This window comes from Pyrus communis, chromosome 15, assembly GCF_041283825.1.
Source record: "Pyrus communis isolate YQ-2024b chromosome 15, ASM4128382v1, whole genome shotgun sequence".
In the NCBI taxonomy this organism is placed as follows: Eukaryota; Viridiplantae; Streptophyta; class Magnoliopsida; order Rosales; family Rosaceae; genus Pyrus; species Pyrus communis.
In genome coordinates, this window is record NC_142579.1 from 34197309 (window position 1) to 34210231 (window position 12923).

General features: G+C 36.8%; 1 protein-coding gene across 1 annotated transcript; it reads right to left on the bottom strand.

Annotated features, from left to right (window-relative positions):
* Positions 1–517: 517 nt before the first annotated feature.
* Positions 518–7094, bottom strand: LOC137714215 (ammonium transporter 3 member 1). Its single transcript, XM_088686756.1, has 4 exons — positions 6148–7094; positions 3747–4032; positions 1529–2249; positions 518–616 (listed from the first exon to the last, which is right to left on the bottom strand). The coding sequence occupies exons 1-3, from the start codon at positions 6808–6810 to the stop codon at positions 1729–1731; spliced, it is 1470 nt and encodes a 489-aa protein (XP_088542882.1). The 5' UTR covers positions 6811–7094; the 3' UTR covers positions 518–616; positions 1529–1728.
* Positions 7095–12923: the final 5829 nt, after the last annotated feature.

The following is a 12923-nucleotide window of genomic DNA, read 5'->3' on the forward strand; positions in this document are numbered from 1 at the left end:
AACGAACTTGATCTGTTTGGCTAAAAGTCAGAAGAAAAAAGTTGGCAAACCATCATCACCTTCAATTCTCTGTCAGACTCTTATCTCTTACATGAAACGCATAAAACGAATTTGTCGTTGTAACGCTTGATCCTAATTGAAACCCATAGATTGGGCCGTGTCGCTCTATATTGCGCCAAGGCGCCATATTGCCCCATATCGCTATTTCTGCCATGCAAAATCTTGAAAGCTCCCTTGGTCTATAGCCTATGCCCAAAATGACAATGAGCCAGAGTTGATTAAAGATAGAAATCTTTTTAGGGAGACTGAATTCGGATCCTAGAATCTTGTGACTAAAATCTTAATGGTTTTCAATTTTTTGATCAAAGCAATGTCATCATTAAGGATGTGAGCCTAATTTCCTCTTCTTTTTATCAACACATAACAAATTTCGGTTTCCGAAAGAGGTGGATAACTGTGGCTTGCCACTCGTTGTCCCGCCTTTAAAAAAAAAAAAAATTTTCAACACAACAATTGATTTAGTTACATCCATACCATAGGTGATGCCAATGCAAATCGAGAAAGCAATGTACAATTACAAACAATTTATGGGGACTGGCTATAGTACTTACAAGTACTTAGGGCCCGTTTGTTTGACAGGATTAAGGAGGACTGGACTGGACTGGACTATAGTCCCTTGTTTGGTCTGCTGTAGGATTAGGTTTAATGACCTTATGTGGGACTCGCTCGGATTATACACCTCCTTACGAGGTCTTAACGAGGATCCCCAATTTCGGGCGGACTCGTAAGCCCAGAGAAAATCGTGAAAGAGTGACTTCCTGCTTCACTCCTACCCCCTTCGTCCTCCCATATACCTCTTCCTCGCGTCCCACAACCCATTTCAAACCCAGATCCTGCCAAATCCGAAACAAAAAAGCAACAAAATTTCCCAAGGTTCCCTTTTCAGAACCAGATCCAACTCCCAAAATTCAAATCCAGATAACCCAGAAAACCAAAAAAGAATTTGCAGTGGGATGAGCTTGAAAATTTCACCCAGAAAACCTAAACCAAATCCAACCCTCATCTTCTACCTTCGAGCCAATCACACATGCACCTCGCCTCCTTCAATCTCTTTCTTGCTATGTGTTTTGACTTTTAGATTTGCAACCGATTTTGTGAGAGGAAGTGAAAAGGCACGAGGCAGGAGGTGGAGAGGAATGAAGAAGCATAGAGGATTTGCTTTGGAAATATCGGTCTGTTCTTCAAAAAATAAAGGTTGTTCTTCTAAAATAAAAGTAAAGGCAGCACATGAAACATTAATTAGGTTTTTAGAAGTTAAATAACTACAAATAATATTTTAATATTTGTTGTTTTGTTGTTTTTGAACGCAAAAGTAAATAAATAATAATAAAAAATAATTAGTCTGTAGTTTAGTCCGATACTGCACCAAACGCTTCACTAAGCTAGTCCAGTTTAGTCTAGTCTAAGCCAGTCCAGCTTAGTCCCTAAAGCTAGTCCAGTCCGAGATAGTCCAGTGCAACAAACGCACCCTTAGTACCATCGTACAAGGGGTGATAAGTTGTGAAACATAATTGTAATTCCCTTCAAAAGAGAGAGAAGATATACATAAGGGAAATGTTCGAAACTATTACAATAATTTAAGAGATGAGAGAGTTTCAAATCACGGATACATGAGTAGAAACTCAACACACCATTCACCAGTATAATGCCCCACATGCAATAAGAAAGCTAGACCACCTGAGTGGCACCACTTGATGGATAGTTATGAGGGTGTGACGTATCATCGGAGTAAAGCTCATGCTTGGTAGCATCATACTTCTCACCGTCACCCCACAATGCGTACGCCTCTTCTCCATGCACTGCGTCGTCCCCGATCAGCAATTGTTCCTCCGGCATGCGCAACGGAACTACAAACCTTAAGACGACGCAAATAATGGAGGTGACCACAAGGTTCCATCCAATGACAAACAGCCCTCCTACAATCTGCTTGAGGATTTGCATGCCTCTTCCGTAAACCCCTCCGCGTGAGTTTGTGACCGGTAAAAAGAGTGCACACAGTTGGGGCTCTGCGAAGAGACCCGTTAAGATGCCGCCAAGAAAGCCGGCCACAGCGTGGGTGTGAACTACGCCGAGGGTGTCGTCAACTGCGGTTAACATTTTCCACCTCTTGTCTACGATCATCATCGTGAACCATGGCACACTGCCTGACATAATTCCCATCACTATAGCGGCCCATCCTTGAACAAGACCTAATTCAATAGCATATACATGCGACAATTTTCTATTAGTACTCTATGATAAAAAATAAAATAAGAAAAGAGTATATAAGTCATGGATGCAGGGGGATAACAATCCTAAGGTATGCTTGGGTGAGGGACTTCTAAATTCTAAGACATTTAGGCAAAATGAACAAGAAACGAATCACAAACACTTATGTAGAAGGAATTAGAAAATGCATTATATGAGTATTACAAAGGGACCCGACTTCTTTGCCCTTCTAGTTCCTATACACTCTCATCCCCTTCTATTTTGTACGATCACGGTTAAGTCACGTTAACATTTTATATTGATTTTTTTTTTATAGAGATAATAAGACAAAAAGCAATAGTTATATAAAATGTTGACGTGGCTTAACCGTGACCGTACAAATAGGAGAGGATGGGAGCGTATGGGAACTCGGAAGGCAGAGAAGCCCGGTCCATTACAAAGACATGTAGGAAGAATTTGTAAATGACTCATTCTAAATAGTCATATGCAAATCCCTCTCATGTACCTATTGTAATGCTCATATGATGTATTTCTAATTTTTCTATCATTTAATTTTTTGTGATCTATTTTTTCATCACTATACTTATATCCATTAGAATTTGGAACTTCCTCACCAAAACATTGTACATTATAATCATGATTTTCTTTTTCTGTCTTTCCGCACACACTAACCTAATAACTATTTGATTTAATTACGTTGTGGACTCTTGTAAATAGCTCCAAACCCATAGAAGTGCAAAGTATAAATAGGAAATATTTTAGTTTAAATATTAAATTCAAAGAAAACTTTTAATTAAAATATCATATTTTTAGTTTAAGTACAGTTGGAAAAGTCAACCAAAACAATTCTATACATATTACTATAATGCAAAATAATTACAATGATTGCCACTCAATCCTATTACATTTTCCGACTGCTCAAATATTTTTAGCAACTGAACGATCAAATTTTTCAATCTCAAGGTCACGGTCCAAAAATGACTTAAAAAAAAAATTAAAATGATGAGTTTTCTAATAAGTTATGTAATTTTATTATATATACATGTGAAATACTAATAAATTCACACAACAAACGTAATTGAAGATGAAACAGTTGCACATATTGTTATTTTTTTATACCACTATTGCACAACGACTTAAAATTTTCCGCCAATTGGAAATTTTGTCAACACCAATGACGTTGACTTGCAACAATTTCCGTCATTTGTGCTGGTGGCATATGTGCCATGTGCAATGGGGCAAAATGTATATATTCATATGCATAGGTGTTGGTCTACAAATTGTGACGTATATAATCCAAATAGAATGAGTTGGACTTGATAATTTCATTTTTCCTTAAAACCTATACAATGAATTGATATTTAATCTGAATATTTTTTTTAACAAAGGATGTAGATATGTATGAAATTAGACGAAAAATAAGTGTCAACTTTGCTTAACTTGTTTTTAAGGTGCCTCGCTAGTTATATAAGACATACCTGCACCAGGAGTAATGCAGACGAGGCCAGTGATCATTCCCTGGACAGCTCCGATGACGGAGGGCTTGTCGAAGAAAATGACATCAAGCATAGTCCAGACCAAGAGGCTCGTTGCAGCGCAGATGTTGGTGTTGAGGACGGCCATCGACGAGTCCGTGTTTGCCGCGTACGGATCTCCGCCGTTAAAACCCGCCCATCCCATCCATAGCAACCCGGCTCCTGCCAACACCAGCAGTACATTGTTTGGTGGAAATCTCTCCCTGTCCTTCTTCACTCTTGGTCCTACCTGCATGTCGATTCATACAATACAACCTTATATTGTCAACTCTTACAATACAAAGTTACATGTCCGTCCACATCTCTCAATACTATATTACACATAAATATAAAAAAATTATGACCACGTCCAGGGTCCACCCTTATAATGCTGGTATTAATCTAAACCCTAATTAAGATTCAAAATTAGCACGCAACATCTTAAGCACAAAGCTTGCAATTACGACATATAATACTAATTCATATAGAAATATTTTCTTTTTGTCTATTTGCAATTAGATGTGTTTTTATTATTTTGATGTCCACGTCCACGGTCCAGCAGGGTTAAGTAATTTTTAATCTAAACCCTAATTAAGATTCAGATATCGACATCCAAGCACAAAGCATGCGGCTACAACTTCAAATTAACGCAGCATGATCTGGCCTTCATTCTTTAAGCTCCTAGTCAAATCAATTTTGTCCTTCCAACACGTTATACCATCCATATAGACAATTGTTTTTTATGAGGAGAAAGAACAACTTGTATGATGGAGTTTTGAACATATACTCATTAATTCTTTATTTTTTTCCATGGTTACATGAACATAGCTAGAATGGAAAAACTTGTTGTAATGGAACAGTCTGTATATCTCTAGAGAGTTTGACCCGGCCCATTTTCTTGAAACAGTCTGTATATCTCATCGCCATTAAGATAAACTTGTTGTACAGGAAAAAATGGTTTTATTCTAATTAAGTGCGTAATGATTTTTGAATTTGATGAATTTTTGCAAAGATTAATGAATTAAGAAATAAATATTCAACGGTTGAATTGTCAAAATTCATTATAAATTAGGCCCCATAAGAAATCCCTCAAATAAATTTATTTGCTGAATCCTTCGACGGAATGACCCACGTATGTACAGGAGTCTAACATGTGAAATGACAAACTGTTAATGTGATTCAACAACTATCACTATTAAAATTAATTCTTATTTGAATACAGTGCATAATTGCATGTATGAGAAAGGGAATAAGATTCTCTCTCCCTCCTTTTTTCATCATCTTCCATTTTCTCTTCTTACATTCTCTTATTTTGTCTTTCTTTTGTTATCTTTACTAATTAATGAAACATTTTTTGTCAACCAAAAGATGGTGAAAAAACAAATTAGTTTTATATCACATAAAAAAAAATGATGGGTAATAATATAATTTCACATGTCCAAATTTTAATTTTTTTTTATTAAAGCATCACTACAGGTGATGTTAAAATACCTCTAATATTAAAAAAAACAAAAACCTTCCGTTCCCCCACGTTCTCTCTCTCATTCTCATTTAAAAAAAAACATGTTCATATACATAAAATGTGTAGACAAATACTAATAAAAAATAATATAAGATATTGACGTGGCTTAATTGTGATTGTTCAAATAGAAGAAGAGGAAAAAAGAAGGGAAAGAAAAGAAGAGTGAGAATCCTGTTTCAGGTCAAAGAACTAGTGTGATTGATAGCTATCTAGTGCAACAAAACCTAAAAGACACCGAACGTCAAATCAAATAATTAATAATTTTTGGAAGATACAAAAAGAAATGAACATTTAAGTCTCAACTCAATCATACAAATTAAAGAGTAATGTTACGGAAAATAAAATTTTAAATTAAATAATTTATCTTTAATAGAAAATAAATACGTTAATTAATATTTAAGTAATAATTCAATCATCAATAATTACATCATTTGATTTATAAATTTTATTTAAATTTTTGATCTTCCTAACATTAGTCAAAATTAAAATAAGAAAACAAGTTAAAGGAAAGCCACTATTTCCTGAATGAGATTCTTTTCAGATTCTCTTTGTAAGGATCTTAAAGACCTTTAATTATATCTAATCATCGTATATCGTGTGATAAAAAATTATTTTAAATGTTATATTTAAAATTAAATACAAATAATATCTGATAAAAATTAATCACATAATTTACGATTAAAAGATTCCCTATTCGAAAAAGATCCTCGTTCCATTTTCCTAACTGAGGGAAGGATTAATGGACAAATAATTAATTTAAATAAAGGTAGCTAGACTTTGACTAAATGGGAAGAAATTGGTAAGTTGTGGAAATTTGGTTTTTACAGTATCAAATTAACGTACCCAGTACGCAGTGGTGAAGCCGGCAATCCCGGAAGAAAGATGAATGACGTAACCCCCGGAGTAGTCCATGACACCCCATTGGAACAAAAATCCGCCACCCCACAAGCTGAAAGCACCCACCGTGTACGAAAACGTCAGCCACAGAGGCACGAACATCATCCACGCCTTGAAGTTCATCCTCCCAAGCACCGACCCCGCCAGCAGAATCAGTGTGATGGCCGCGAACACACACTGAAACCAGACCATCGTAGCCATCGGATACCACGGCTCGACCTCAGGGGTTTCGACGCTATGGTTGTTGAAGTAGTGGGTGCTGGCGGGGAGAGCTGCCCGGTTGATGAGGAACTTCTGGCCCAAAGCCGGGCCAGCTTTGCCCCAGAACGGGACGAGTTTGTGCCCGAAGGACATCTTGTAGGCCCAGCATACCCAGCAGAGGACCACAGCGGCAAAAGCGTAGAGAGCCATGAAGGCTGAGTTAACCGCCCATTTCTTTTTAACGATGCTGCCGTAGAGGATGACGAGACCCGGCACACTCTGCAGACCAACGAGGGTGGCAGATACCATTTGCCATGCGTTGTCCCCTTTGTTCAACCATTCTGGCACTGCCACGCCTACCCGGTATGCAATCGGCACTGGGTTGTATGGAGGAGGACTAGCCATCATGCACCAACTGGATAAATCGAGACTACTCCAGTATTTTTGTGTGTAGACTGAAGGGGTTTCGATTATTCAAGATAACACTACAGCACAAGGAAAAGGCGGTTTATATAAATGTAGATACTGCAGATTCTAGTACAATTCGACAAATAAAAAGAATAAACAAAACTTGTAGATAAAGAAGTGGAGATGGGGCTATAAATCATTTTCATAATTGGTGGATGACAATGAAATGAGGAAAAGTCAGGCAGTGTAATTTCGCACAGAAGTGTAAGGTTCTAATTTAAGATACCAATTAGGACGGTTTTTGTCGTATTATTGGGCCATTGGAATTTCTTTCTTTATTAAAAATCAAAATAAATTAAGGACAACTGGTATTGAAGATGCAAGTCGTACCGCGAATCGTCCCGCGAATCTTTGCTCAAAAGTAGCAGAATCTCGTCGCCTGTATCATGAGCTGACACCTGAATATTCAATGAGATATCCCCTTTGCTCTCGCTATGTTAGCGCAAACTAAGATCGCCTACCATGTTCTTTTATTTGGCCAAAAGCCTACCATGTTCTCACGTGAATCATCCTATATGATGCTTCCCATTCTACAATTCTATTTCACATTTTTAAAAGAGCCAATACATTCTTAAAGCAAATAATTAAAGTTTGAAAGAGCTTGAAATTAACTCAATGTATCTACGAAATTTTCTTGATGAACATTATTTGAATTGTCTTGATGAGTAGTTTGATTATGTAAAAATATGACTCCTTGTATTAATTTGTGTAAAGTATTACAATATGTATATATGTGTGTGGTTATGTCAATCTCTATTTAGTATTGAAGTAGGAATCTTACACTAATTCTCAAAAATAATAGGTTGTAAGTTTCTTTTCATTTTATTACATCGGCTTTGTAAGGAGCTCTTTATATTACAAACTATACAACTAATATCTAAAACCATTAACGACATGTTTCCACCTCACTGGACAACATTTCTTGTGAGTAATAATTAACATTGACAATTGCCATGTCCATGTTGACAAACAGCCAGTGGCGGAGCCACTTTAGGACCAGGGGAGTTCCTGGCCTATCCTGGAATTTTTTATTTTGTAGTTTATGTTTGTGTGCTTTTAGTTGGATACTCTGTATTCTTCTATTTATGTATGTTTGCTCTCAGCTAGCTTTATTGTGTTTCTCTATTTAACAAAAAAAAAAAAAAAAAAAAATGTTTTTACAAGTATTGTTATGAAATCAAAGACATATATCAACTAGCCTTCCTTAGTTAGTTCCTTATTTTGCATGATAGAGTGTTGTTTTACAGTGAAACCACACATATTTAGAATAGAGGAAGAATTTGTCTTGAAAGACAATTTTCATAGCTGGTTTTTTGACCCATGGTTATTAATTTTTGTTCAACTTCATTAGGAACTTATAAAGAAGTTCGGTGCTTATGATATAATTATCTCTCAAAAAAAAAGTTTGTGACTTTATTACTCTCTTTTGATTAAAATTTTTTATTCCACTACAAAAAAATGAACCTTTTCCCCCGTTAGTTATATTATAATTTTTTTTCAGTTTCTTTCATATGGCTTAGAGGCCCTTCTTAGCTTCAATTTCTGGCTCCACCATTGCAGACAACAACTTCTTTTGTTGACAATAACATCAGCTCTTGTTGACACTCCCCCTCAAGTTGGTGCATAGATATCATGAATGCCCAACTTGCTTAGCGAGCTGTGAAATACTGTACTTGTGATTGCTTTGGTGAAATGTCTGCTAATTGATCTTCAGATTTTACGAATGGTACTTCAATGAGTCTTGCCTAAAGTTTTTCTTTAATAAAATTTAAATGTCTATCCACCTCCACATGTTTGGTTCGATCATGTTGAACTGGATTGTGAGCAATGTCAATAGTAGTCTTGTTGTCACAATGTAGACGCATAGCATGCTTGGTTCTAGATCCCGAATCTCTCAGTAAGTTCCTTACCCAAAGCAATTCACATACTCCATGTGCCATGCTCCGGTATTCTGCTTCAGGACTTGATCTAGCAACGACCTTTTGTTTCTTACTACGCCAAGAGACTATATTTCCTCCAACAATAACAAAGTATCCTGATGTTGATCATTTGTTAGTTACATCACCAACCCAACCAACATCAATGTAGCCTTCAAAATCTAGATGATCATGTTTTGAAAACATTAATCCATTCCCAGAAGCTGACTTTAAATATCTCAAGATATAGTTTACAGCATCCATGCGTGTTTCACTTGGTGCATGCATAAACTGGCTCACCATGCTAACTGCATATGTTATATCTGGTCTAGTATGTGCAAGATATATTAATTTACCAACAAGTCGTTGATATCTCTCTTTGTTGATAGGTATATGATCAGGATATTCACCAAGTTTATGATCTAGCTCAATTGGGATATCTGTTGGTTTGTTGGTAGCATCTCGGTTTCTGTCAAAATATCAAGAACATATTTTTGTTGTGATAGAAATATTCCTTGTTGTAAGTAGGCCACCTCAATGCCCAAGAAATACTTTAAGGCACCGAGATCTTTCATCTCAAATTCACTTGCTAGATACTTTTGTAGTGTTGCCTTCTCTTCTAGATCATTTCATGTAACCATGTCATCCACATCTACAATAAGAGCAGTAATTTTACCTTTCTTATGTTTTAAGAAAAGATGATCTGAGTTGCTTTGCTTGTATCCCAAAATTTTCATTGATTTGGTAAATTTCCAAACCAAGCTCTTGGTGATTGCTTTAAACAATACAACAACTTTTTTAGTTTAGAAATGTGTTGGTCTAATTGGGATCCAACTTGCATCATAGAGGAAGCTCCATATAAACTTATTTTTCTAAATCTCCATGAAGGAAAGCATTTTTGACATTGAACTGTTGGAAAGGCCAATCAAGGTTTGTTTCTAAGGATAAGAGTGCACGAATAGTGCTGATCTTAGCTACAGAGGCAAAAGTCTCTCCGTAATCAATGTCGTATGTCTGGGTGTAGCCTGTTGATTGTGTTCAGGGGCTGATTGATCGTGTGGTACTGTCGAAGAAGACAATTGCAAGCATTCGGTACTTAATGTTGTTGGATGTGCTTCCATGTCTGTTATTGGACTCGATGATTATGTTTCTACACGTATTGTTTGATTATAATCGTCTGCTGACTTATCAGCATTTTTCTCAGTTTTCGAAATTTCTGCAACAATTTTAATGTTACTAATGTCTTAGGTATCATCTTTAAACATACTATTCTCCCCCTGAAGAGGATACTCAGTGTCTCCCGTTGAAAAATATGTCTATCCCTCTTGAAACTAGACATCCGCAGTGAAATACAGAGTTTAGGTAGGAGGATGAAAGCATTTGTATCCCTTTTTTGTATCAAAATAACCTAAGAATACACAACGGAGGGCACATGGATCAAACTTCCTTCGTTGATGTGGATAAACCTGTACATAAGCCACACACCCGAAGACACGTGGTTCTAAGTTTAGGATAAATGGAATGGTGAAAAGGTGGTTAAGTGTTTGGAATGGTGAGAGTGTTGGATGATGTCTGATTTATGAGATATTTTGCCAAACACAGTGCCTTTCCCCAAAACTTATGATGCATGTTGGCACCATATAAAGATACACGAACCACTTCTAAGAGATGTCGATTCTTCCTCTCTACCACACCTTTTGTTGAGGTGTATAGACACATGTGGTTTGATGAACAATACCATGCTCCTACAAATAGTTGTGCAAAGCATGATTGACATATTCTCCTCCATTATCAAATCTGAGTGTCTGAACTTTTTTGTCAAACTGAGTTGCAACATATTGATGAAAAATAGTGAACTTGGTAGGAATTTCACTCTTGTGCTTCATTGGAAACACCTAAGTCATTCTAGTACAGTCATTTATAAATGTCACAAACCATCCAAAGCCAAAGATGGTAGGAATTCTGGCATGACCCTAAACATGATAATGAACAACCATGAATGGCACATAACTTTTATTTAATCTTAATGGATAAGAAACACGATGACTTTTGGCTAAAATGCAAATTTCACAATGAAAATCCAATTCTTTGAATTGGGAAAAAAGTTAAGGAAATAAAAATTTAAGATAACCAAATGAGGGATGTCCTAATCGCCTGTGCCATAACCAAATCTTCTTCATCCGGGTTGATTCACCTCTACTTACATGATGCACTTGACTCAATCTATTGTTGCATTCTTCCCAAGGTTCTAAAAAACACTAGGCGCTAGTCGGGCATCGGGTTAGCGCCTAGCGCCTAGGTGGTCTAGGCGGATTTAGGTAAATTTCTTGTAGATCTTATAAATAAGTGCATATTGACACTTACAAAAAATTATACTTGTATGAAATCCATGGATAAGATAATATAAGAATGATAAAATGCAAAAAGAGTATCCAACAAGTCCAAAATTTAAAAACACATTTAGCATATATGCCATATAACCGTAGTGAGAAGTATTGTAGGATGACACATGTACAACAAGTTCACAATTTAAAACAACATAAAATGGAAAATAGGAGGAAAATAAGAAAATTTAGTAATGTAAAATACTTATCTTTAGCATCCCGAAATTTAAGTTGATATACAACACACCTATTCTATAAAATTAACAAAATCTCAAGGTATAATTAGAACTTAGACTTCAAACAAATTTCACAAAAAAAAAAAAAAAAAAAAAAAAAAAGCGCCACAAAGCCGCCTAGGGCGTTTTTTAGAACATTGATTCTTCCGTTAAGTCCAAATAATATAGTTTGCCTCTTCTAATACCATAACCAATCACGACCCTGGTGACCAGATCTTGGAAAAGACAATACAGTGGCAAAAAAGAAACAGAGCTGTTGAGATTTGATGATGTGAGGAAAAGTTTGTCCCACATCGGTGAGGGATATGCCTTACTATGAGCTTATATGATCTTGTGCTACTCCTATATTGCTAATTGGTTTTATGGTGGAACCCCAATTTCAATATGGTATCAGAGCATGTTGTCCTACGTGTGAACCCAAACGGCCACATGTGCTTCACATCACCCCGTTGTGTTGTCCACGTGTTAGGGCTTGAAAATTTGCCACATATGAGGGGGCATGTTGAGAATGAGTCCAACATTGATGGGAAGAGGGACCTTGCATGGGCTTATAAGAGGTTGGGCTACTCCCCATATTGCTAATTGATTTTATGGTAGAATCTCAACTTTCTTCATGGTATCAAAGTAGGTTGTCCCTCGTGTGAAAGCCCAAAGGCCACACATGCTCACACATCCCCAGTTGTTGTCTATGTGTAGGCTTGAATAGCGGCCTCACGTGCGGAAGTGTGTTGAGATTTGATGATGTGAGGAAAAGTTGGTCCCACATCGGTGAAGAACATACCTTACTATGGGCTTAAATAGTATTGGGCTACTCCTCATATTGCCCATTGATTTTATGGTGGAATCCAATTTCATCAAGAGCAATTAAAGGAGTTAATAATTCGAGAAACAAATAAAAGATCGTAATCTAGGGATGGTACAACTAAGACATGAACAAGATTGAGTGAGGAAGTTAGTGAAAGAGAGTCGCCTCCGGTAACCGGAGAGATTGAACCAATGGCATTGGTAATAAACGTCTGGTTGCTTGTTTTTAATGAGTGAAGAATGTTAGCATCAGACATCATGTGATCTATGGCACCTATATCAATTATCCACGATCTATTACAAGTATTACCGGATGTAGAATTAGATATACCTGAGGTGTTCAAGGCTTTTCGGACATGGCTAGATGAGCTAACATCCTGAGAAGACTCAGAGGTAGTGAATGATGCTCTGCTGGATTCATTCTTTCGTCCCTTCTGAACCCACCCTTCTGGATAGCCAATAATCTCATAATAGCCTTGAATAGTATGATTTTTCAGTCCGCATTTGGTGCACTGCATAGGTGGTCGATTACGAAATCGATCAGCTGTTGATGAGTTTATATTCTGAAGTTGAGGTCCTTGTTGAGATCGAGAATTTGTGGTAAAGAGCACGGTAGCTTCAGGCATGATGGCACTTTCTGACATGGTTCTTTGTCGGTTGCTTTCACGTTTGACATGAGAGTAGGCTCCTTCAAGACCAGGTTTGGGCTCCAT